Below are 23,001 nucleotides of genomic sequence, written 5' to 3' on the forward strand. Positions count from 1 at the left end.
TATTTATATTATATTATGTTTTTCAGATGTATAGTGATGCTTAAATTTGGAAAGCATAGTTTAAGTTATGACAGTTAATATTTATAATCTGTACATAGAGCAATTCAAACATAAAAACATGTAAATTTTAAAATTTGAATCTTTTTATAGTTTACAAATAATATTTGAATTGGTAAATAATAATCAATAAATATCAAACACATTTAACAATTATCTTTTTCATTGTTCATAGTAGGAATTATAAATGCAATTGTTATATTATTGGAAAAATAGAATACAAACATTTGTTTCCTAATTGAATTAGAAATACAAATAAAATAATTGTAATCGAGACATAATAACATTATATATAAACAGTACCTTTATAAAACTAAAGTAATAACAAATTACAAGCATTTATTTATGTACAATGTCGTCGGTAGAATTATCATCTACTTATATTCGAAAATTAAGTAAGTACTTTGATGTTGATTTTGTTGTCTTTAACTTTTTCTCTTAAATTAAATTAAAATGTATTATTATGATTTATTTACATAGATCATCCTCTGAAAGAAATACGTGAAAGAACATTACAATTATTAGTGACGAAGCTTCGACTAGGATGGGAATTGGAGGATGAGTTGGGCGGAACGAGAGAATTACTTGAAGCCTTGCTGGCTTGGTTCCATGTCCAAGAACCTTCATTGCAACGTGAAGCTCTGGAATTATTGCTTACTGTTGTTAAAGTATGTTGGTCATATTATTTCATAATATAACGAAAGATAAAGTAATTATAAAAAAGTAATCTTCTTTTTGAATAATCTTTTATTTGAAGGCCATATAAAATTATTTTGACATATATTGTGTATATAAAAAGATCTGCAATGTTTTTAACTTAATAAGATTAAAACAGTGGCAGGTCCACTTTTAGGAATATGTTCCAACATTCAATTTTTTTTATTTTTATATATTATAGATATTTATTTTCTTATTTTATAAAGCTGTGGATGGGCAAATTGCTGATGGCAAAAGGCCACTACCACACAATCATTGGTACTGTAATAAATATTAACCTTTTCTTGCATAATATTATTGAGCCACCAACTTGGGGATAAGATTTTATGCCCATTGACCCTACAGTTACAATTGCTCACTCACTCTCCAAACCAGAACACAACAACAATACAAAGTACTGTTTGGCATTAGAAAATCTGATGAGTGGGTGGTAACTGGTGTACCAGTCGAGCTTGCTAAAAAAAAAAAAAATATAATTAAATGTTCATTTTTAATTTTCAGACTAAAGCTGGATCATACATAGCCAAAGAATTTAGCGTTGATAAAATTTTGCTAACTTTAAATAAAATTAAACCTAAATTAGTACCAAATGCCATTGATGTGTTTGATGATATTGTGGAAACTCTTAATTTTATGAATACTGTTGATTCTCAAGTAAATGTCAATATTCCCTATCTCAAACTAACACCAGAGACAAGGTTTGTGTGTAGAACCATTTATTATTATTTTTTTCAAAATTTATTTTGCAGTATGAATGTTAAATGTAAATTTGTTTTCATAGTTCAGCAAGTAATGGATCAAGTAGCAGCTATTATAATATAGGCTTAAATAAGATGTCTTCAAATGGGACTCCAGATTTAAATGAAGACATAGATACATATAAAACAGAAAAGTAAGCATACATTTTTTTATAGAATATGTCTGTTAGTAATTATGTTAAACATTTAGTTTTATAAAATCATTTTGTTATTTCTAGATATCATCCTGATGGTGTCAACATACTTCTTTTACCTTGGGTGGATTTGAGCCCGTCTGATTTTAAAACAATTGTCCTTATAGGAGATTCATTAAAAGTTTTAAAATCAACCCGTCGGTGTTGTCGATTTATCAGAGATGTTTTTTTAAGAGATTTTCCCGTGGAGATATTTTTAAATCGACCTGTTATAATTAAGGTAAGTTTAAGTATTTTTTTATATAAAGTGACATAATTCCTCATATTTAAAGATTTCATTTTGCATGGTACAATATCGAAAGATAAGAAATTAAAAAAATAATAGTGTAAAAATGACATACAAAATAAAAATGTTCAGCATTTAGTAATAAATGTATTAAATTATAGACTTTATTAGCTATATGTGATGGACAAAGTGGAGGACATCCAGGAGAAGCCTTACACACACTTTTATGCATAACACAATCATTACATACAAGATTTTCAACTTTATTCTCTTTGGACTTGGTATCACAACCATTTAAGGTTTCTAATTTTATTTTTCCTTATTTTATTTTAAAGTTTTTAGAACAAATAAGCTATTAAATAACCCTTTATTAGGTTTCAGATGATAAAGAGAGTAATGATGATATAAATGCAGAGCTGGAACAATTTGCAGGCAACTTTTCACAACCAGTGGATGATGCTTTAATTACATTAAGACAGTTGCCAGTTCCAATATATGCATTGGATGCTGCACAAACTGTACTGACAATAATGACTCGTAGTGTAGTCTTAGTTGACTCTGACAACGACTATAATGGTGTCATTGATATGGTAATTTAATTTTGCCTCATTGTGTTAGACTAGCTTAAAACATGGTAGATCCTTAAGTCTTGGGTTTCAACGCAGGATCGACTTGTTTTTTTATGTTATAGGGGACAAACGAGCAGGAGGCTCACCTGATGAAAAGTGATTACCACCGCTCATGGACATCTGCAACACCAGGGGGGTTGCAGGTGCGTTGCCGGCCTTTTAGGAAGGAGTACGCTCTTTTTTTGAAGGTTCCCAAGTCGTATCGGTTCGGAAAAACCGCCGGCAACAGCTGGTTCCACAAAGTGGTTGTGCGAGGCAGAAAATGTCTTAAAAATCGCGCTGTTGTGGATTTTCGAACATCTAGATGGTGCAGGTGAAATTTAGAATTTTGACGAGATGTCCGAAGGTGAAATTCAGCTGCCGGGATTAATCCAAACAATTCCTCGGAACATTTCCCGTGGAAAATTCGGTAGAAGATGCAGAGTGATCCCTACCTATATAGTAGATATCTCTACGCAGATCCTAGGGAGAAAGGATCGAGCAGATCAGAAAGGGCTTGATCGTCGATAATTCGAGCTGCTCTACGTTGGATACGGTCAAATGGAAGGAGCTGGTACTGGGGAGCACTCGCCCAGAGATGAGAGCAGTGCTCCATGTGAGGCCGAATTTGCGCCTTGTATAGTCTTAGGCGATGGGTCGACGTGAAATACTGTCTTGCCTTGTTGAGCACACCAAGCTTTTTTGATGCCAAATTGGCTTTGCCTTCCAATTGACCGCGGAACTGAACGAGGCTCGAAATATCAACGTCAAGTATTCCGATACTAGCTGTGGCGGCTATCGGAATGTTCTCAAATCGTGGAGATACGACGAATGTTGTTTTTTTGGCGGCTAATGCGTAAAGTTGCGTCTTTTTGGGGTTGAAATGGACTAGGTTTAGCCGGCCCCAGTTCGAGTCTTTGTTTAACGAAGACTCGATTTCAGATACAAGTTTGTTCCGGTTTTCTTCGACGTTTTCCCGAGAAATATTAGCACGGCCGGTGTATGAGGTGTCTATGGTACTTGGTAAAAGTGTTTGGTTTTCAGTCAAAAAAATTCTGAGTAGCAGATTTTTTAATCCTATTACCCTGGTATGGTAAAAGTTGGCTAGGAGCACATGACAGATATTTGTGACATTGAAAATTAAGCCTTTTATTCCATTCGGTTACTATTATTGTAGATTGAGAAAACAGTGATGATAGAATATTATGTTATTGCAGAATGATTTTAACACATGTTTATGTCTTGTTGAAAGTCTGATTGAGCTACTGTTAAGATGTGTCACTGAAACTTTCTGGGTTCAGGACCACTCATCAAAAATACACAGAGATATTGCTCATAAAGCATGTATGGTTATGCGGATGTTGGGCGAATTAGTGACGAAATTCAAGTAAGTAATGAAGAAGATACCATATTAACAATTATAAAATATTCATCATCATTTCTTCTATAGAGGTCCTTTCGCTAACTTATATGAATGTTTTAGAGCATCATGTAACAGAGATCCAGAGCGCTCCCATCACAGAGGGGCGTGGCTGCGTACAGTGTCATGTGGCGAACGGCTTCTGAATTGGACTAGAAACTCAGCTTTGGCCCCTACCTCGATTATAGTAGCTTTACAAGCGGCTCTTATTGATCCAGCTTTAGAACTTCTGTACCCAACGCTTGCTAAAAAATTGGCCGCCGTTATATTTGTAGGTTTTTTATTAATATACCTTGCGACCTACAGACACATACACTCACAATACCAAAGTTATTGATTGTACCTGTAATATCATCCTTTAATGTATGTTGTTTACTTTGACAGAACTCCAAGTCATTAGTGGATCAAGAGTACAAAAGTAAATATAGAGAGTTAAATAAATTATTCGTCAGTATGGACTATGCCGTTCAGTTCATGAAGCAAAAAGAATCTAGCAGAATATCTAAGAATATCCTTACCTGTATTAAAAATTCTATCCCAATATTATATTTAAATGTTGGTGATAATTATTTAAAAGATATTGCAGAAATTTTGTTGAGAAAATCGAAAGATCTAGATCTTTGTGACAGTGATTGGTCTATAGCACGAAGCATTGCCTTAAATCTGATGGCACACAGCTTGGAATGGGTGCAGGTCAGCTTCTACAAAATGTTAAGCGAAATGGTGAAATCGGTTCTGATGGGAGAAGACGAATACCAATCTGAAAATGAGAAGTGTTTGACTTTAATATGCGATGTCGGAATTTTGACTGAAATATGTTGTCACGGATTATCTTCAGAAAAGGTACACCTACACACAAAAAAACTGAATATAAGCCTTTAGTCTTCCGGGCGTGATATGACCGAGTTGAAAGTAACAAGGACAAGAGAATGACTGAGTAGCTGTGACGTTGTGTTCGCAGGTGGGGAGTAGCGCGAGCGACATCGTGCTGTACGTACTGCGCGGGCGCCTGGTGCTGTCGGCCGGCTGCTGGTGGCGACTGCTGGCCAGCCTGCTGCCGGTGTTGCCGCTGCTGCACGTGTACGCGGCACACGACACACAGTTAGGTAATTTGGTTTAGAATCAGGATACTTAGTATGCGGTGTAGTGTAATATAATAAAAAAAATATATATACTCTATATTTATTTTTATCTATATCTTAGTAGTACGACTAAGATTATATACTAAGATATATATATTCTAGATACTTTATACATTATTTACTTTTGTTTTACCATGACGAAAAATAATAATGAACTAAAGTAAAATTTATTAGATAATATGATATAAATGCTGACATATCATTGGAGTTCATAAAAAAAAAATGTATAAAGTCTAAAACGTTCTTTATATAGAATTGTATTGTCTTCCCCAGGATGTGGGTATACTATTCTGTATGTTAATAGTTAAATAATGATATTCCATATCAACAGTGCGTCAGTTATATGTAAATAGAATCGCGTGGCATATTGACAATTCATTATTATATATGTGTTTGTTTTTTTCAGGAAAAGCAATCTGTAAATCTTTGGAGCCCGATATAGTTGAATGTATGGGAATTTCTAAGGCAGAAATGATTGCGGGGCTTATTAGACTGTTGTTTGTGAACTGCGCTCCTGTACAATTGGATGCTGCATACGCTCTTTGTAGACAATTAGGTGAGTAATTATTTGTATTGAAAAAAATTAAGAAATCAAACTATATTATACTTCTGCTATGGTATTATATCTGATCTAGCTGCTCGCTTAAGAGATTGCATATCCCGAGATATTGAGTTCAATTATTTCGGTTCGAGTCACTAAAAGGTATCGGATTTTTTTTTCAAGAAGATATAGACAGCATTTGGTAGCGTTTACATTTTCGTGTCTGTAAAAGGGCGCCAGTTGTTTTTTCTGACACAAATATTTCTCACCCTCGTACACGGTAATATCTGCTGTGTATGAACACCTACCACCGCCTTTACAAGTTTACATACAATGTTTATATACGATGGTTATTACTTTTAAGCATTAAAAATTTATTTTGCAGATGACGAAAGATTTTTGCCACCTCGAGATTCACTGCGTTCCGATGTCATACTGAATGCTCTGAGACGCCTCGAAGTACAAGATTTCAATATCGACCAATCCAGCTCGCCATCGAAGAATCCACAGGTTATAATGTTTTTTTATAAAAAGTGCATAATGTTTCTGTTATTAAATATTTTATTGTAGAGATGTTTTAGCTATTTAAATTTTGTTCTTGGTTATTGAACTTCAAAGTCATAGTTATCTGTTTAGGTGCGATTCAAGCGCAACTATTATTCAAGTGGGTGGGTAATAGTTAGACCATTAGTTTTTTTTTGTAATAATTAACATTAATACACTTCCAGACGGCTGGTCTACTCCAGATCATTGAAGTGTTAAAACAAGACTTAGTTCTGAATGAAGAAACATTAGAGTATACGGCTCAAGGTCACAGTCGGCCGGCCCTCGAGCCGTCTCTACGTCGCAGCACGTTGCAGCAGCTAGCCGTGATGATGCGTCAGCAAGAATTGCACGAAACATTTCTTCAAAGTGACGGACTCAATCTCGTTGTTTCTCTACTCAGGTTTGTGAATTTGTTTATGAAGCTGGTCAAGTCAAATGAGACTGTTCATTTAGAGATATTTCACTTAGAGGTATAGCTTACACCTCTTTGTATAATCACACAAAAACGTTTCATGTAGAAAAGTAGAAGCTGAGTTTAAAAAAAAAAAAAAATTGAGGTAAAATACAAACGATTTCTTAAAATAAATTTTAAATTACTTATAAGTGTGTGAAATATGAAAGTAAAAATCTAAATAAAAGCAATTTTTAAAATAAACTAATATATTATTTGTAATAGATTAATTAATTTATTGTTCTTGTTCTAGATTGTCTCTGATGGTAGATGATTATCTAGCGTTTCCTGAATGCGCCATCAGCTGTGTATCGATTCTGAATAGTATTTGTTTTGTGAGCCGACATAATTTGGTGAAAATATCGGATTTGCCCTTACTATTGATTAGAGGTAAATAAAAACTTTTTAGAGTTATAAGTCTCCTAGCGATTTATAAGTTCCAAGATCTCGTCTATTTGAGCTATTTAGCCAACGAGTGGAAAACTTTTATAACTCGCTGTGTGAATATCAGTAATTCTGTAAGACTAAAGTTCGCTAGGCTTTTCTTAATTTAATAATGATTTATTTAATGTGAATGTATATATAAATTATAACATACAAACAGAATAGGATGCTATAATTTTTTGTGTCCTTATATTAAACTAATAAATAAATATTTAAAAACGTAACCTGGAGTTTAGAAAGAATTTGTAATAACCGTATTAATAAAAAGCACCTTTGCAGTGATTCTGGTATTTCCCGCAAACGACAGCAGCGTGCTGACGTGCGCGCAGCTGCTGGCGCTGCAGGCGTGGGCGGGGTTCGCGCTCCAAGAGCTGGACGCCTCTCGCCGACGTGTTCCGGCCTTACCCCTGAATGTCATTCAGCGGACATCCCTCCCCTTCACCGCCAATAGCTACTGGGGTACCAGTCCCAACACTGAACATTCGTCTGTGGGTGAGTCGATGTAGCGAAGCGAAGCGGGATGAACGAGATATCTTGAACGATAGTAGTACGCGTATCATGTTTATATTTTAGACATATAATATTTATGTCTTATAAATTTACCATGCATAATATGTTCAGTAGCTTCAAGCTTTTTTTAATTACAACTTAAGTGATGAATTTTGCACAGAATGGTTGCTAACGGAGGACGCGTGGCGGAGCGCGATCCAGGTTCGCTGGTGGTGGTCGCGCCGCGGTAGCGCTTCGCTCCTCCGCGGTGCTTCGCCCCTGGGACCGGAGGCTCCGCTCCCTCGGGAGGTGCGCTTGCTGCGGTCGGCCAGTGTGAGTCACTCTTGCGCCGGCCTTCTGCTGGCGTTGGAGAATGCGACGTCGCACGCACAAGTCACCGACGCCTTGAATATGATGCAAAGGTAAAGTCAGCCTGGTCGTAGTATTGTTTGATATTTCTCTAACGGAATTTTGAATAAACTTACGTTACGTGTGCTTAAGACTTTTAGTCGCATATTTGTAAGAAGTATGTGTTATTGTCTCTTAGCTATACATACCTAGTCCCAGCGTCTCCAACCTGCGCTACAGAGCTGGAGGAGCTGCCCTGGCATCACACGCGCAGGTTCTTGAGCGCTCCCCCGGCTTCCTCCCGCGACACTGCGCTGTTGATTTCGCTGCTGAAATTTATTGTTGCTTATATGGACAATATGCCAAAAGAAGGTAACACGTTCAAGGTTTTCTTTCGCGGTGGAAACCTTCGGAAACCAGCGTCCATTACAGGGTTATAATTAAATCTTACTCGCTAAAACTTGGAGAGACTGCGGGATAGTGTCGATATAACGCATTTGCGGCTCCTCTCATGCTTGCTCCGCTCATTGCTTAGCGGAAATTTCCTTTGGTGAAGGTGATATCGGCCGACCTAATTTCTCGCTATTGCGTGCGGCAGCGTGAGTCTGCAGCTGCCGTCTTTCCTAGGTCTCTCCGTTTGATTAAGAACGTGCGAGGACCCCACCTCAGTTGATGGCCCAGGGTGACGTCGTTTCGTTGTCAATTGAAAATCTGTTTTATATATATGTCTAATATTACGTTAGTTTAAGTTATAAGATTTCATGAAATATTGTTTGCCTTATTTTTTTATGATATGCATAAAAAAAATATATACGAATCGGGCTTTAGCTATTTGGAATAAATTTCAAATTGGCCTTGTTACAATTTGTATAGTTGTGTATTGTGGTCAAAAATGGTAAGTGGTCATCATAGTTCATAGACGTTGAAAGATTAATAAAAAATATATATATTTCATTCATCGCTAATGTGCTGTGAGCCATAGAACCAAGATGTTATGTTCCATATTTATTTATTAATTCTAATCAACCACCACATGTTGAAAGTTCATTCATCACATGCGAGTATCCTCACGACGAAGGAAACTTCGCCGCCGAGCACGAGATGAATTTTTAACGCAAATTATGCACTTAAACATCGGTGCTTGTCCGAATTTGGAACTGCATTTTTCGGTTAAGGTTCACGTGTTCATTTTGTTTTCTTGTTTTTATACTAGACGTCTCATTATCCTGGATAAAGACTTCGTTCATCGGCAGCGACGCCGTCATAATATCCCTGCTGAGTCGAGACCGTCTCTATCCTCACCAAACTTTGCAAGAGGATATTGAGTTGATCCAGTTACGCATTCACATCGTCAAAGTGCTGCTGAGATGTGTCCTACTCGTGGAGCAGCAAGGCGACTTTAGCTGCTGCAGGATGGAGAGTTTCCTGAAGATTTTACTCAGTTGCTTGGAGAGGATCGATTTGAAAAATTTTCATACGCTTGGTAAGTTTGCACAATTTTGTTTTGAAATTCGTACATGTTTTGGAATTTTCTCTTTGCGTAATTTTCTTTGGTACAAGAAAAAGGAAACGCATATAATTGGAAAGATTTATATTTTGATAAATACTAATGATGTTCATACATTTATCTTTCACGTATATATATATATTATAATATATAAATAATATATATTACGCTGTATAGTAAAATTATGGATAAGTGTATTTTATTCATTACAAGCTTTTAATGAACTTAAACATTTTGTATGTATGGGTTTAATCTTGCAGTGGAATTGAAAACAATTTCCGTTCATCAGATTGAGTTGAAATATTGACACTTGGTGCGGGTTATCATAAAATATCATATAAATTATATAAAAAAATAATGCAGCTTAGTTCATAGATTAAATGAAATCTTGCTGTGATAACTTACTAAATACAATATTTTACTAATTACATTGTTTCATAATACACATACGATAATGGTTCGTAAATGTAATAGGACATAATACATAAAACGGAAATGAATAAAAACATATGTTACAAATTTCACACAAACAATGACTTCATTTTGCATTATTATGCGTTTCTTTCGCCACATGTTCTGCTTGGTGTCGGTGTGTAACAAGAAAAATAAGCCGTTGCATCCGATCGCTAATTATATACAAAAAGCAGTGTGTAAATACAAAGCGATAATTACCAATAAAGATAGATCATAGGTGTATATGTTCCATAAAGTAAATGTATGAAATAGTGTTAAGGCTTTTTATTTTCCATGTATTATAAACACAGGATTATTTAAATTTTATTGATATCATAATTAATAATATAAAAATATAATTCAATTAATTTATCGACTGACTTCTTGATTTAAACTTTAAACTCAAATCAATTCATATACAACACCTTTCTTCGCCTCGTATGTTTTATCGAAGAGATAGATATATTACATCTATCTCTTCGATAAATATAGATAGATTATATCTACATCTTAGTCATACGTTTCAAAACATGTAGTTCTAATAACGTCGATTACGATACTCGTCTGTAACGTGCGAGTATTCCAGGATATCTCAACGAGCTGATACGCTGCATAAGATACGCGACGCATTCTCGGTACTGCGACTTATCGGAGGAAACTGTAATCCAAAGCTTGAAAATAATGACGCATGCTTTGAGCGGATGCGCGTCCGGCGCCGGACGGAAGGGCCGCGCGAGCCGCCGCGACGCGCTGCTCGCGCTGCTGGCGCTGCTGCGCCGCGCCGCGCGCGCGCGCGTGCCGCCGCAGGTACGCACCCCACCCGCGCTCGTGTCAAGATACTCGTTGCCTATTGATTGATTTAACACGATTATATCAGTAGTACTTTCGGTAATGGTTATAAGATCCTCTCGTAAAATAATCTGCTGCTGCGAAGCTTGTCCGTGTTAGGAGTTACACAATAGGAAGATGATATTTAATACTTTTTTATGTTTATCTGTAATGTTGAGGGCTCAATTTACAAAAACAATTTGCAATTTGATCTTATCCTACGATACCTTCCACTGGATTAATTATTAATACATATTTAGTGCCTCAAAATTTGTCGTGACTTATTTAAATTTGTCATTCTTCATTGGTGCGTGATCGTAGAGATGGAGCGAGTCGTGGGAGGGCGCGGCGCTGCGGGCGGCGCTGAGCGCGGCGGGCGCGAGCGGCGCGGGAGGCGCGGGCGGCGCGGGGCTGCGCGGCGCCGCGCTACACGTGCTGGCTGCGCTCGCGCACCACGCGCCGCTGCACACGCAGATACTTCAGCGTGAGCATCCCTAGTCTCTTGCCACACCTACGATGACCAGAGGGCAATTCTACTAACAAAATGAAATTTTGTCGTAATCGAATCGAAACGTTATCGGTGCCCTTTAGCCGTTTTCCTATTTTGTTTACACAAAAATTAGATTAGAATCGGGAATGTATCGTAATCGTTATAAACTAGTAAAATTGGTCGCCAGTTACGATGTAACTAAGGACTATTTTTGTGAATAATAGTCTAAGTTGGATCGGGATAGAATCCGGATCGTATCGGAATCGTTGTAACTTCGTAGAATTGACCCCCTGAAATTCTCTGATTAATTCAAATAAATTTTAGTATATGCTTTGTTTGTCCATTGGTGTACGCGTCACACTAAAATCATTGGATGGATTTTAAAATTGCATAATGGGGAAAAGTGGAAAAGAGTTTAGTATTTTTGCAGCAACGCAGGAATTTAAAATCAAAGTAATGGTTTACTTAAATTTTATATTTAGATCTAAAAAATTTGGCAGATATTGAAAAAGAATCGTTGTGCCAGTACGCTATAGAGATGTTCTCCAGACCCGGTGAAGCGAACCTCGTGCGAGCGGCTGCGGCTGCCTTGCTCACCACTCTCACCTCGAGGACATCCTCTCATACTCAGGTTAGTGTGATCCTGGGCTAATACATAAAATCTGAAATATACATATATATGTACGTATAGTATGGCTTTGCATGTGATAATTTCTTAAGCAGACGGCTGGCCTTGTAGGAGACACCCTTACGACGTGCGAATTCTGAGCTCATAAGTGGCCTCTTAACATCTTACTTCAGTCTGAATTTGAACTGTGAGAAACACAGTACAGAAACCTCATGATAAATAATTACATTTAGTTTATTTTATGTAACTATGTAAAAACATAGAAATTTTATTGTTTTATTTGTATCAGCATAGCCCGTCTAGGTAGGTACCACCCACTCATCAGATATTCTACCGCCAAACAGCAGTACTAAGTATTGTTGTGTTCCAGTGTGCCAATGTAACTACAGGCACAAGGGACGTAATATCTTAGTTCTCAAGGTTGGTGGCGCATTGGTGATGTAAGGAATGGTTAATATTTCTTACAAAGCCATTGCTCGTCCGCCTACCGGTAAAATAAAAAAAATCAGTAAGTCATTGTACTCTGACATTTCACTAATACTCAGTACACAATTATATTAAAATACGGTTGCGGCACAATACAAAAATAAATAGTTGATACAACCTTGATTTAGCAAAGATTTTAAAACAAAATGCTTGTGTTTATTATTTAAAATTAAATTTAGCGCATAATTATAACATTTATTCTAAGTTGTCTGCTATATTTTTTATATTACTCATTAGCAGGGCAATTAAAAATAATAATATTTGAATTGTAAATTCTTCGGCTGTCAAGTGATGTCACAGGTCCGATGCTGTTGCTCAGCGGCCGGACTTTAGGCGCTTAGTTTAAATGACAATAGCTTGTAAAGAATATCGATCATATGATTTTCAACCTATGCTACCTTATATAGGGAATGAGCACCTTATTCGATATGGAATTACTTAAGCTTACAACAAAATTTAAAAGATAATACCTTTAAATCATAACTCAGAAAATTTATAAACATAAAAGGACTTGGAACACAAAAGCTCTGGATTACTATTACTATTACTATTTACAACAAATATAGTTTATTAAGATATGTTCTCGGATATAATTTCATGTTTTTTCGTGAATGATTCTGCGCTTCTTATTCAAGTATATGTCTTGTATCGCTGTTCGGTAACTGAATTATATATTTTATGTGTCATAATTTTACCGCATTATTTTCCTGTTACTGGCCGGTATACGACATAAATACATTGTATCCTATTTTACGAGTTTCAGATTTACAACGCGATAGTTCATTACGTACAATGAATTATTATGATTTATTTGATTTTGGAATACACTTATTTTCTGAATTCAAGTGAACATCTGCCACGGAGAGTTTACGGGCTGTTATTAAGAATTTCTTGACTAAAAGTCCAATAACTTTGTGTGACTCAACCTGAGGTTCAAACTCACAGTTGGGTATGCATGTACGAACACGAACATCGGAACACAAATATTTGCTTCATACGTATGGACGCAGCAAATTAACAAAGCGAACACGATCATAATTCTACTCGAGCTCACGAATAACAGTCATGTGCTTTCAATCTCGGTAGCCTTAGTTCCAACATTGGAATGGACTGATCCAAACCATTGAATTGGACTCCAGTGCAGCAGCCGAAACAGCTGGTTACGAAAGAATATTTTTATTGTTACGTTCTAACATTTATCAACGTTTTCTGAACATCGTCAATATATAACGTATTAATGAAATCATGTACATGTTAGAAATGTAATGCTCGTTAGTGGCACCTACGCAAACAAAATCGTTACATACCAACGTATCAACTTTAATAAAACTAATTCGTACGTACTTACATACACGGTTTAAGACTTTGGAATCACCTATAAGCAACCAGGCAGTAATTATAGAGACACAGGACAACCATGTTAATGTTAAGCTTTGCTTGGTAGAGCAATGACAATATAATAAATGGCTTCATATAAATACTTCGTAAAATGTAAATAAGCAGAGGTGAGCGATTCCGAAGCCGACAATTTGCCTGTCTGCCTTCCTGATATGTCATAAGCTTCGGCACGCATGGATTGATTCTATATTTAAATTATACGCATTTTTTTAAATTATTTCCAATGTATTTTTTTAAAATAAGAACTAGTATACCTATTTTCGCCTGTAATAGTTACGACAGTATCCATAGCAATCAGGGTAGAACTTGCGACGTGGCATCGCTATGCGTATTCCGTCGAAGAAACTGGAAATTAATTATAAATTTAAATAACCCTCCGCAGCCGGTGGGTAATGTTTATGATTCGCTTTTGTCAATTAAAATATTTAAATTATCGTTATGAATTTTCTTGTACTGGCTATATTTTATCGACTGCTATTATTAGACGTTTAGAGAACAAAAGACAGAAATATTTATTAGTACTCTTAAATAGGACGTTCTATAATCATATATAAATTATAGTAACCGCAGTTGTACGCGCACTGAATGTTGAGGACCACCTACGTCGATGATGTGAGATAGCACTCTATAGGATCGGGTGCGTCAGTAAAAATGACATGTTTATTTGGTATCTAAATAGTCTTGACAGTTTTGAATATTACGAATTCATTGAATAAACATTATTGTTGTGGTTATTATACTATTTTATTATGGTTTGACTGTAACTACTTATATGGTTTTTAATCAATGCTATAATGTATCGGATGAAATTGCGTTCGGATATAATTTTATTAATTAATTTGTTTTCAATGTGTACAAAGAATAAACACTTACCCATTTTTCAGTGACAATATTGAATACTAGGCAGTTCAAAACATTTAGTTTTGACAATCATTAAACTTACAAAAAAAAGTATTAAAAACGGATTAATAAAAAAAAATTTCATTCAAATAATCTCGATGTATTGCGATTAAATTTTAGCGTGAAAAGTAACGATGTTTACGTTTCCATGTGCTAAGTTATTTCTGTACAAGTGTACTTAGACTTTATGCACTTTAAATATTACATACCTATATAATGAACATTGTGTGTGGCTATTCTGATGGGTATTTCCCAAGTGAAAACAAATAACGATAATATAAACGCCAAACCGCCGCGCGCCGGCTCCCATAAATACCTAGCGTTTATTGTTCAGTAAGTTCAAAGTAGTCCAATAATAATTATATATCACACATTGTGTGTGAAATATAAAATATTTATTATTATCGTCCATTGTTTCCGATTGAAAATAGATGATTATCTGAGTCAAACGTGTTATAGTCCAAATGTTTTGCTTCGTTCGACTTTCAATTTTTATATTTATATCTTAAATGTATGTGTCATATTGTTACTAACATAGTAAATAAAATACTAAAATAAGCTATGTTAAAGTAGCAAAATGTCTTCACATGCAAATGCGTAATGTAGGTGGTTATGACACGAAAATTAATTAAACAGATTAATAAAAAGCGAACACGATAAACTGTCCGGCATCTGGAATACGTAATTTGTTTCTTATTGCTTATTCTTGTTTTGGAATACAATGGATGTTATAAAAAGGTGTATACATTATGGTTATAAAACTGATGGTAACTGAGTGGGAAGTAGAATGAGCATATGAAACGAAACATTTTACGTTCGAAATTTTAGGATATTGCTAATCTACAAAATATTTACTAATTATCTCGCAATGGTATTGCGATAATATTACCACCAACCAATATATTTCCAATGATCTCAGACTCGCTTAAAATATTTTTAAAGATTGATCAGTTTGAAATCCAAAACGTTTATATAGAGAATTATTTATGAATTGATCCTCTTCAAATTGGTGTTTGAATTGATGGAATTTCAAATATGTTATATAGATTGGATTAATTTAAAATCAGACCAACTTAAAAATATTTTATCAATTAGTCTTATTCACTATCAGTCCTAGCTGATTATGAAAAACCGACTGTTGGATATACCATGATCGAAGACACGGATAAAATCCATAGCAATCTTCTCATATGGATAAACGTATCTGAAATATTTTAGGAATATAATAATAACTAATAAGTAAAAGTGTTCATGTATAAATCTCGTTGTTTGATGTATAATATTTGACTACGCCAATAGGCTATGTTAGAGTAGGGTCTATACAGGAGAAATCTGTAGTAATAATCAGTATACAGTGTAATTAGTACTTAAAAGTGATGACAAAACAGAATACAATTAGCTTTATAAACTTTGCTTCCTTATTTTGAGTTGCTTTGGGGATAAATAAGGAATGCTGAAGCTTTCTCGCGCACGTGGTTTCCCACTCAGGGTCATGCTTCGTTGTTTTCGATTGCATAAAGTACTATGTAGAAATGCAGGTTATATTACTGTAGTGTTTGAATATTAGCATGCAAATATTATAATATTTCCTGTCGTCGTGTCGATTAGTAACGTTGAGTAACGTTAACGCGATTGTTTCAATTTCTTCAAAATAATTTCTTTTAGGTACAGAAATATCCATGTATAGTTTTACATTCAATTAAAAAAGCCAATTTATAGTATTAAAGAAAATAAATAATAACGATGACAAATAATTTTCGAATACAAGAATAGGGCTTATTAATAAAATAGTCTTTCTTAATTCGGAGGTGACAATTGAACTCATTCATAATGTGAAAAAACGCCCTAAGGATAGGCATGCGGGTGGGGTTATATGCAAGTCACGGACGTGGTACGTCAACATATGTGACCTTGAAGCTACTCGTAGAGCTTATCTTGACGCTCACTTACGATAAATGCTCATTCGATTTCTGGCCGCGGCCGCCACAAGCGCCGCGCATTGCTACATAAATTGAATAGTGCACGCGTACTTATTGTTTACTATACAAATAATCGCAAATATTTAGTTTTCTGCAGTATGATAGCTATATAACACAGAGTGTATTGCGAATTTTAATTGTTTATAGACTTTTGTTTATGAAGTAAACATGTGTGTTAGTGTTATTCTATTTGGGATTGTACTTTTGTTGGTGATTGCACTTGCAATATTTCACTATGGCACAAACGGAAGAAAGTATTGGAACGTCAGAAATGTTCCATACAGAGAACCTTGTCCAATATTCGGAAACTTTGGTGCAACATTAACAATGCGTCGCAGTTATACGAAAATGCTACAGCTATTTTACGATCAATTTCGAGATAAAAGATACGTCGGCATTTTCCAAGCGAGAAGACCTGCCTTATTTTTGATAGACTTAGATTTAGTGAAGACAGTACTTTCAAAAGAGTTTCCAAATTTTAGTGATCGGATTTCAGTCGCTACAGATACACGTCGAGAACCACTTTTGCGGAATGTAGCCAACATGAGCGGTTCTGAATGGCAGAAAATGCGCCACATTATAACGCCCACATTTTCCTCAGCTAAAATGAAAGCTATGTTCCCTTTAGTGGCTGATTGTGCAAAAACACTAAAAGCCACTCTTGCTTTCGAGTCATTTGAAGATATTGAGGTTCCGAAGTTAATGTGTCGCTTCACTACCGACGTTATTGGAAGCTGTGCATTCGGTGTTGATCCTGGATCCCTCAAAGACAGCCAATCACCATTTTTAATCATGTCGCAAAAGATGTTCAAAGCAGACCGTACAACTATATTGAAACGGTACTGTCGTACATTTTTCCCGCGAATATTCAAACTTTTAAATCTCAAAACCTACTCATTGGACGTTGAAGTATTTTTTACTAATATAATTAAACGAGTCCTAACAGAAAGACGAAAAACTGGCGAGCAGCGAAGTGATTTTCTTCAACTTATGCTAAATGTGCAAAAAACGGAAACAGGATTTCCTATGACCGATGAATTAATAACATCAAATTCTTTTATATTTATGTTAGCTGGCCTAGAAACGTCGGCAACTACATTATCGTTCTGTTTGTATGAGCTAGCGCAAGATCAAGATCTACAAAACAAGTTAAGAAATGAAATAGTTGAATGCTTCGATCGTTTTAATGGTTTAAATTATGAAGCTGTTTGTGCGATGCGTTTAGTCACTCAAACATATTTAGAAACATTAAGAATGCATCCACCGACACCACTCACTACCCGGCTGTGTACATCTCCTTGCACATTGCCTGGCACCGATTTGAAAATGAAAGCGCGAGATGCGCTTCTTGTCCCAATACATTGTATTCAAAGGGATCCCAAGTATTTTTCCAATCCAGATAAATTTGATCCAGACCGGTTTCAAGATGATTTGAATCCGACGGGCTTCATTGCGTTTGGTGAAGGACCTAGGAGCTGTCCAGGTATGTACCCGTTTCGCTTTACCAAACAGTTTTATTTTGTTAGGCACGAGAGTGATAATATTTCCAATTATCTCGGCGAAGCATTGAATGTTTTTAAACAATTGCGACGAATTACACAATCGAAAGTCAAATTAAAATTTCTGAATGCTCAGGTAATTCAAATAATTTCAAAGAATGTAGAAATTAATATGTGAATAATTAATTTGGATGACTGCTTGTATGAAATTTACCTTTAAAATTTCGTTGAATGTTTTCAAACATTTTTGATAATAATAGTTCTGTGTTTGTATTTTACAATTTATTTATAGTTATTTATACATTTCAAGTGTCGTTTTGACGTCCACTTGTTTGATAACGTATCTAACCTAAATTTTTTAGATGACGTGAAAGTAGTTTTGTGGAAAAAATGAAAATGATTGAGTTTTATGGCAGAAATGCGTGATCAAGTATGCTATGTGCTATGGGTTAAAAGAGGTCAGAATATAATAGTCGTACAGATTGTTTTGATAGTTAACCGTTATCAATGTAATAAAGCCGGTTCTATATCTACAACTTTATATGTAGGTAATTTATTTAATTTATAAATCTTTAATAGATTTCATATAATCATTATTAAGGCGATCTGTATTTCTATATATGTTACTTGTATGATGATTTGTGTAAAGGAATAAACAAACAAATCGATGTGAACTATTTAATTGTAAGATTACATCGTTAACCATAGTTGCACTCTACGTATGCCAGCGAAGTCATTAATATTACGATTAGAATCGAATCTGTGTGATACTGAGCGTACATATATTGTAGGTATTGGTAGTTGATATTGGTACAAAATGTGGCCGAATGTGTCATTGATTTAAAAAAAAAACAAGCTATAATCGAATCAACTTTTATTCAATTCATTAAAGAGTTTAGTAGTGCTCTAGATTCAATTGTAATTAATATAAAAAAAAAACTGGATGGAACTGGTTCAAAATTTTAGTTAGAATATTTGACTCACAAAATTTAAGTTACATAAAAATATACGTATTAATACGTAGACAATTAATTTGATGTAAACATTTAAAAAAAGAAATCGATTTCAGGTGCCCGTTTTGCGCAGTTGATGGTGGCAGCTGGTCTTGCAACAGTCCTTCAAAATTTCATAGTGGAGCCGTGCGCAAGAACTACTTCAAATATTAACTATGACACTAGGAGCGTCATGCTCAAAAATCAAGGTAGCATTTGGCTAAGATTTAGACCGCTCGAATAATTGAATATGCAATGAGGAGATTTGTTAACTATCACTTATACCAAAAACATTTGAATATAAATATTTGGTAATTGGAATGAAGTAAAGAAAAACAGGCGAAAATAAATCACACAGATGACCAAAGATATCATAAACATTCAGACAACATAATGGACGTGACATTCAACAAAGAATACGAAGAATAAATAATCAAGACGAATTATATTACATTATATTGCACGTAAAGATTGTTTACAAAAAATTTGAGTGGTAGCTTAAAGTTTAATTTAAATTTATAGTGGATAAATACATCACGTATTTATTACATTTTCAGTATTATTGCTCTAATAAACTCGATAATGTATACCAGCAGTAGGTATCATGATAAATCTTATCTGACATTTCTGAAATATTGTTTTTATTTAGAACTAAATCGATCGATGATGAACGTTTATCATTTAATATAAATTAATTACATTAGTTATCAGTTTTGTAATTTAAGAAGTCTTACATTGGCATAGAGTATATAATTGATCGAAGTTTATTCATTTTTCGTAAAATTATGAAAAATATTAGGACTGAATATGTACCTAAGTTATTTTAAGCTATGTTTATACTTTGTAGATTATTATAGTACATTTAATGGGTTACTTAATTTAATAATAAGATAATTATCAATCTCAACTTTTGTTTTATTCACCGCTTTGTTCTGGTCGATGACATTAAACACGACACAACAACAATACAACGTCCTCTTAAGCTCAAGTTTCTTATATTCAACGTTAATATTTGCTTATTTCTACCCGGAATTGGTTTTTTAATACTTTTTCTGTTGTCGAATATTCAAATATGTTCTTAACACAGATAATATAAATTAAAAAGAAAATGTAAAATCGAAAATGACTCACAACGCTCGAACTTAATCTTAAAAATTTTAATAATGTATGATCCGATTAAGTGTTTATATTGAGATATTTTGGTGATAGGACTTTGTGCAGATATTCTACCAACAAACAGCAATACTGTATTGTTGTGTTCTGGTTAAAATGCTAGTGAGAGAGCTAGTGTTATAACAGGCACAAGGGCCATAATATATTCGTTTCCAAGGTTGGTAGCGGATTGGGGCCAATATCTATGGACGGTAACTTACCATTATGGTCAGATGTGGCCCAATTGCCAATCGGCTTATCAATATTTAAAAAAAAAACTTCTTTTCATCACTCTGTCTTCAATCTTTGAAAACGAAATTGTTAAGATTAGCACGAACGTACATACAGACAGACGCGACTGAGGACTTAAGTTTTTAATATTTTATTATTATTTTCATTATTTAACCACAATCCATCCATTGGCCCGTCCACCTCGACCAATGAATAAAAAAAGTTTAGAAGTGACGAAAATATCGTGTCTTGCGTCTATAAAATGTGTTCGGCTGTTATCAGTTCATTGGGATAAATTTTTCAAAGATTACTTATCGATCGTTGTTAGTAACAGCTTGACAACATCAGCTTATTAAATTGTTATATACTCAAATCATCATCAATTTTATATAATTGCAAATGTGGCCAAAGGATTCGTTGTTGTTTTACCTACTTTGTTTTGTTGTTAATTGAATTTTAAGTATTTTAGTAAGATTAAAGTTATTATGTCTGGTATAATAATAATTGGTGTTTTATATTTAGCTCGTGTATGTATGATAAGTATTTAGTTTTTCATAAATATATTGATAAATATAATCATATTCACGTATACTACATTTTGTTGTGAAAAATAAATAAATATATTATAATATATAAAAATAATTTACGTGATCACAGTGAAGTCGCATTTTATATTTAAAAAGCCTTCACAGTTCTGTCTATGTAACATAATATATATTTTTGTTGATTACGCGGCTATCGTCGTACGAATATGTACCTTTATTTTTCCTATTTATACTTCAGACTTTTCATAAAGTTTTCTTGATGTGGCATTAGTTCTCGTAAAAAAGTAGCTTTTGCCCTGCCTCGGAGCTCAAACTTCCTTCATACCAAATTTAATTAATACAATTCAGTGGTTTGGCCTTGAAAGAGCAACAAACAGAGAAACAGGCAGACATACAGAGTTACTTTCGCATTTGTAGGTACTATTAGTATAGATTAAGTATCCATAACAACAAAGTTCTAACTACTAAGCTAAACAGTTGAATCTCTTGATGAATCTTTTTGGTAGATCCCTCTTGGATCAACAACTTATGTTGCATAAAAATATAAATGAAAGCCTCATGGTGATTTTGTTTGACTACATCAACTTCACGTTTGATTCCCTCTGACCTTTCAAACTTTCAACACTATATTTTATCTTATTGTATGCATTTTTATCATATATTTATATTTTTATAACTTCTGAGTTGAATTTAATCCGACCAAATTATATTGTCTTATATATTATTTGTTATACGAAATTTGTTAAAATTTTAGTGGTCTCATAGACTAGAAAACCGAGGTCACAAACAAACACACTCACGCACGCGAACACATACATACTTACGTATGATGTGATGTGATTGCGATTTAAGTACATACAGAGGTAATGAAAATTTACAACTCAAGAGATTTTCGTTATTTTTTTTACAGACTTTAGAACATGATATTTTGCGATCTATGGAGGAAGGTTATTTCTTGGAAGATTGTATGAACATACTAGTGGAATTTCTCAATGATAAAGATTATAAAAATTATCTAGGTGAGTCAAAACTGGTAAAATATTACGAATGATATGCTGATACATTCGGATTAAATAGTTTATCGTAAATTCCATGAGAACAGATAGCTTTCCAATGCGATTGTATTTCATTCAACAACCGTTATTTCATATGTCATTTTAATAAGCATAATTGTGACAGTAATTGATATGGTTGAGTATTGTCATGTACATTTGCATTTAGTAAAAAAAAAACCGTTTAATTGGATATTTAAATAAATAGTTTTATGTTGCTTTAATTTTCCTTCTAGCTATTTTGAAGTACATTGACGAAAACCTCTCCTGATAAAAGGAGAAATTGCCGTTTAACCACCCTAATCTATTGTGGCTACTGCATAATGTTACAATTTATATAAACTGCAAAATCTTACTGGTTTTTGCGTGTTTCCCAATTTGAATTAGTTTTGACTCTTTGGACTAGCCTCTTATTGGAATGTTCAAGTTGAACGGTTTAATTTGTATATAATAAAGTTGTTTATAATAATGCTTCCATTTTTTTTCTATTTCAGAACCGAATGTACCGTTATCGGTGTTGGAACGTGGATCAGAATTGGAGGTACGTGCGCAAAAAAGCAACGAAATTAACTTGTCACCTTTGCTACCGTTTCAAAAGCCTCCACCCACTGCGGATTTGGTCGTCACAGTAGCTGACGTCATTCACAATATTACAATTTACAAAACTGCTCCAGTAAAAGCGTGGAATGAACAAGGTCTTTATAGGGTATTGTTCAGGTACGTTGAATTAATGCGGATTGTTTCACATTTGTTATGTGTATGTAGTATGTATGCAGTATGTGTCGGATGGATGAGGATGGACGAGGAAGGATTGAATACGAAATTAGTGTATACGACGAAGTTTGAGAGGAGCGCTCGAGATAGAACAACGGGGCTTGTGCTATAGAGGTGAATGATAAAATGCATTAGTGAAAATAGAG

The 23,001-nt window shown here is 34.5% G+C and overlaps 2 protein-coding genes across 2 annotated transcripts; both read left to right on the forward strand.

Annotated features, from left to right (window-relative positions):
• Positions 1–294: 294 nt before the first annotated feature.
• Positions 295–22,967, forward strand: LOC113399810 (rotatin-like). The gene is made up of 24 exons (XM_026639054.2): positions 295–452; positions 538–725; positions 1,276–1,472; positions 1,556–1,666; positions 1,751–1,946; positions 2,114–2,251; positions 2,327–2,542; positions 3,778–3,947; positions 4,044–4,251; positions 4,365–4,823; positions 4,942–5,086; positions 5,529–5,678; positions 6,049–6,173; positions 6,392–6,609; positions 6,914–7,050; positions 7,384–7,596; positions 7,775–8,015; positions 8,141–8,313; positions 9,155–9,424; positions 10,488–10,708; positions 11,051–11,213; positions 11,720–11,850; positions 21,940–22,048; positions 22,576–22,967. Exons 1-24 carry the CDS (start codon positions 410–412, stop codon positions 22,965–22,967), a joined length of 4,614 nt encoding a protein of 1,537 aa, XP_026494839.2. The 5' UTR covers positions 295–409.
• On the forward strand, positions 16,586–20,008 carry LOC113399894 (cytochrome P450 6a2-like). Its single transcript, XM_026639160.2, has 2 exons — positions 16,586–18,093; positions 19,179–20,008. Exons 1-2 carry the CDS (start codon positions 16,779–16,781, stop codon positions 19,343–19,345), a joined length of 1,482 nt encoding a protein of 493 aa, XP_026494945.1. The 5' UTR covers positions 16,586–16,778; the 3' UTR covers positions 19,346–20,008.
• Positions 22,968–23,001: the final 34 nt, after the last annotated feature.

Source organism: Vanessa tameamea, chromosome 8 (assembly GCF_037043105.1).
Source record: "Vanessa tameamea isolate UH-Manoa-2023 chromosome 8, ilVanTame1 primary haplotype, whole genome shotgun sequence".
In the NCBI taxonomy this organism is placed as follows: domain Eukaryota; kingdom Metazoa; phylum Arthropoda; class Insecta; order Lepidoptera; family Nymphalidae; genus Vanessa; species Vanessa tameamea.

Coding starts and splice junctions, on each gene's coding strand:
- LOC113399894 (XM_026639160.2), top strand. CDS start 16,779: ATGTGTGTTAGTGTTATTCTATTTGGGATTGTACTTTTGTTGGTGATT. Junction 18,094..19,178: donor AGGACCTAGGAGCTGTCCAG/GTATGTACCCGT, acceptor AATCGATTTCAG/GTGCCCGTTTTGCGCAGTTG.
- LOC113399810 (XM_026639054.2), top strand. CDS start 410: ATGTCGTCGGTAGAATTATCATCTACTTATATTCGAAAATTAA. Junction 1,473..1,555: donor AAACTAACACCAGAGACAAG/GTTTGTGTGTAG, acceptor TTGTTTTCATAG/TTCAGCAAGTAATGGATCAA. Junction 4,824..4,941: donor ACGGATTATCTTCAGAAAAG/GTACACCTACAC, acceptor TTGTGTTCGCAG/GTGGGGAGTAGCGCGAGCGA.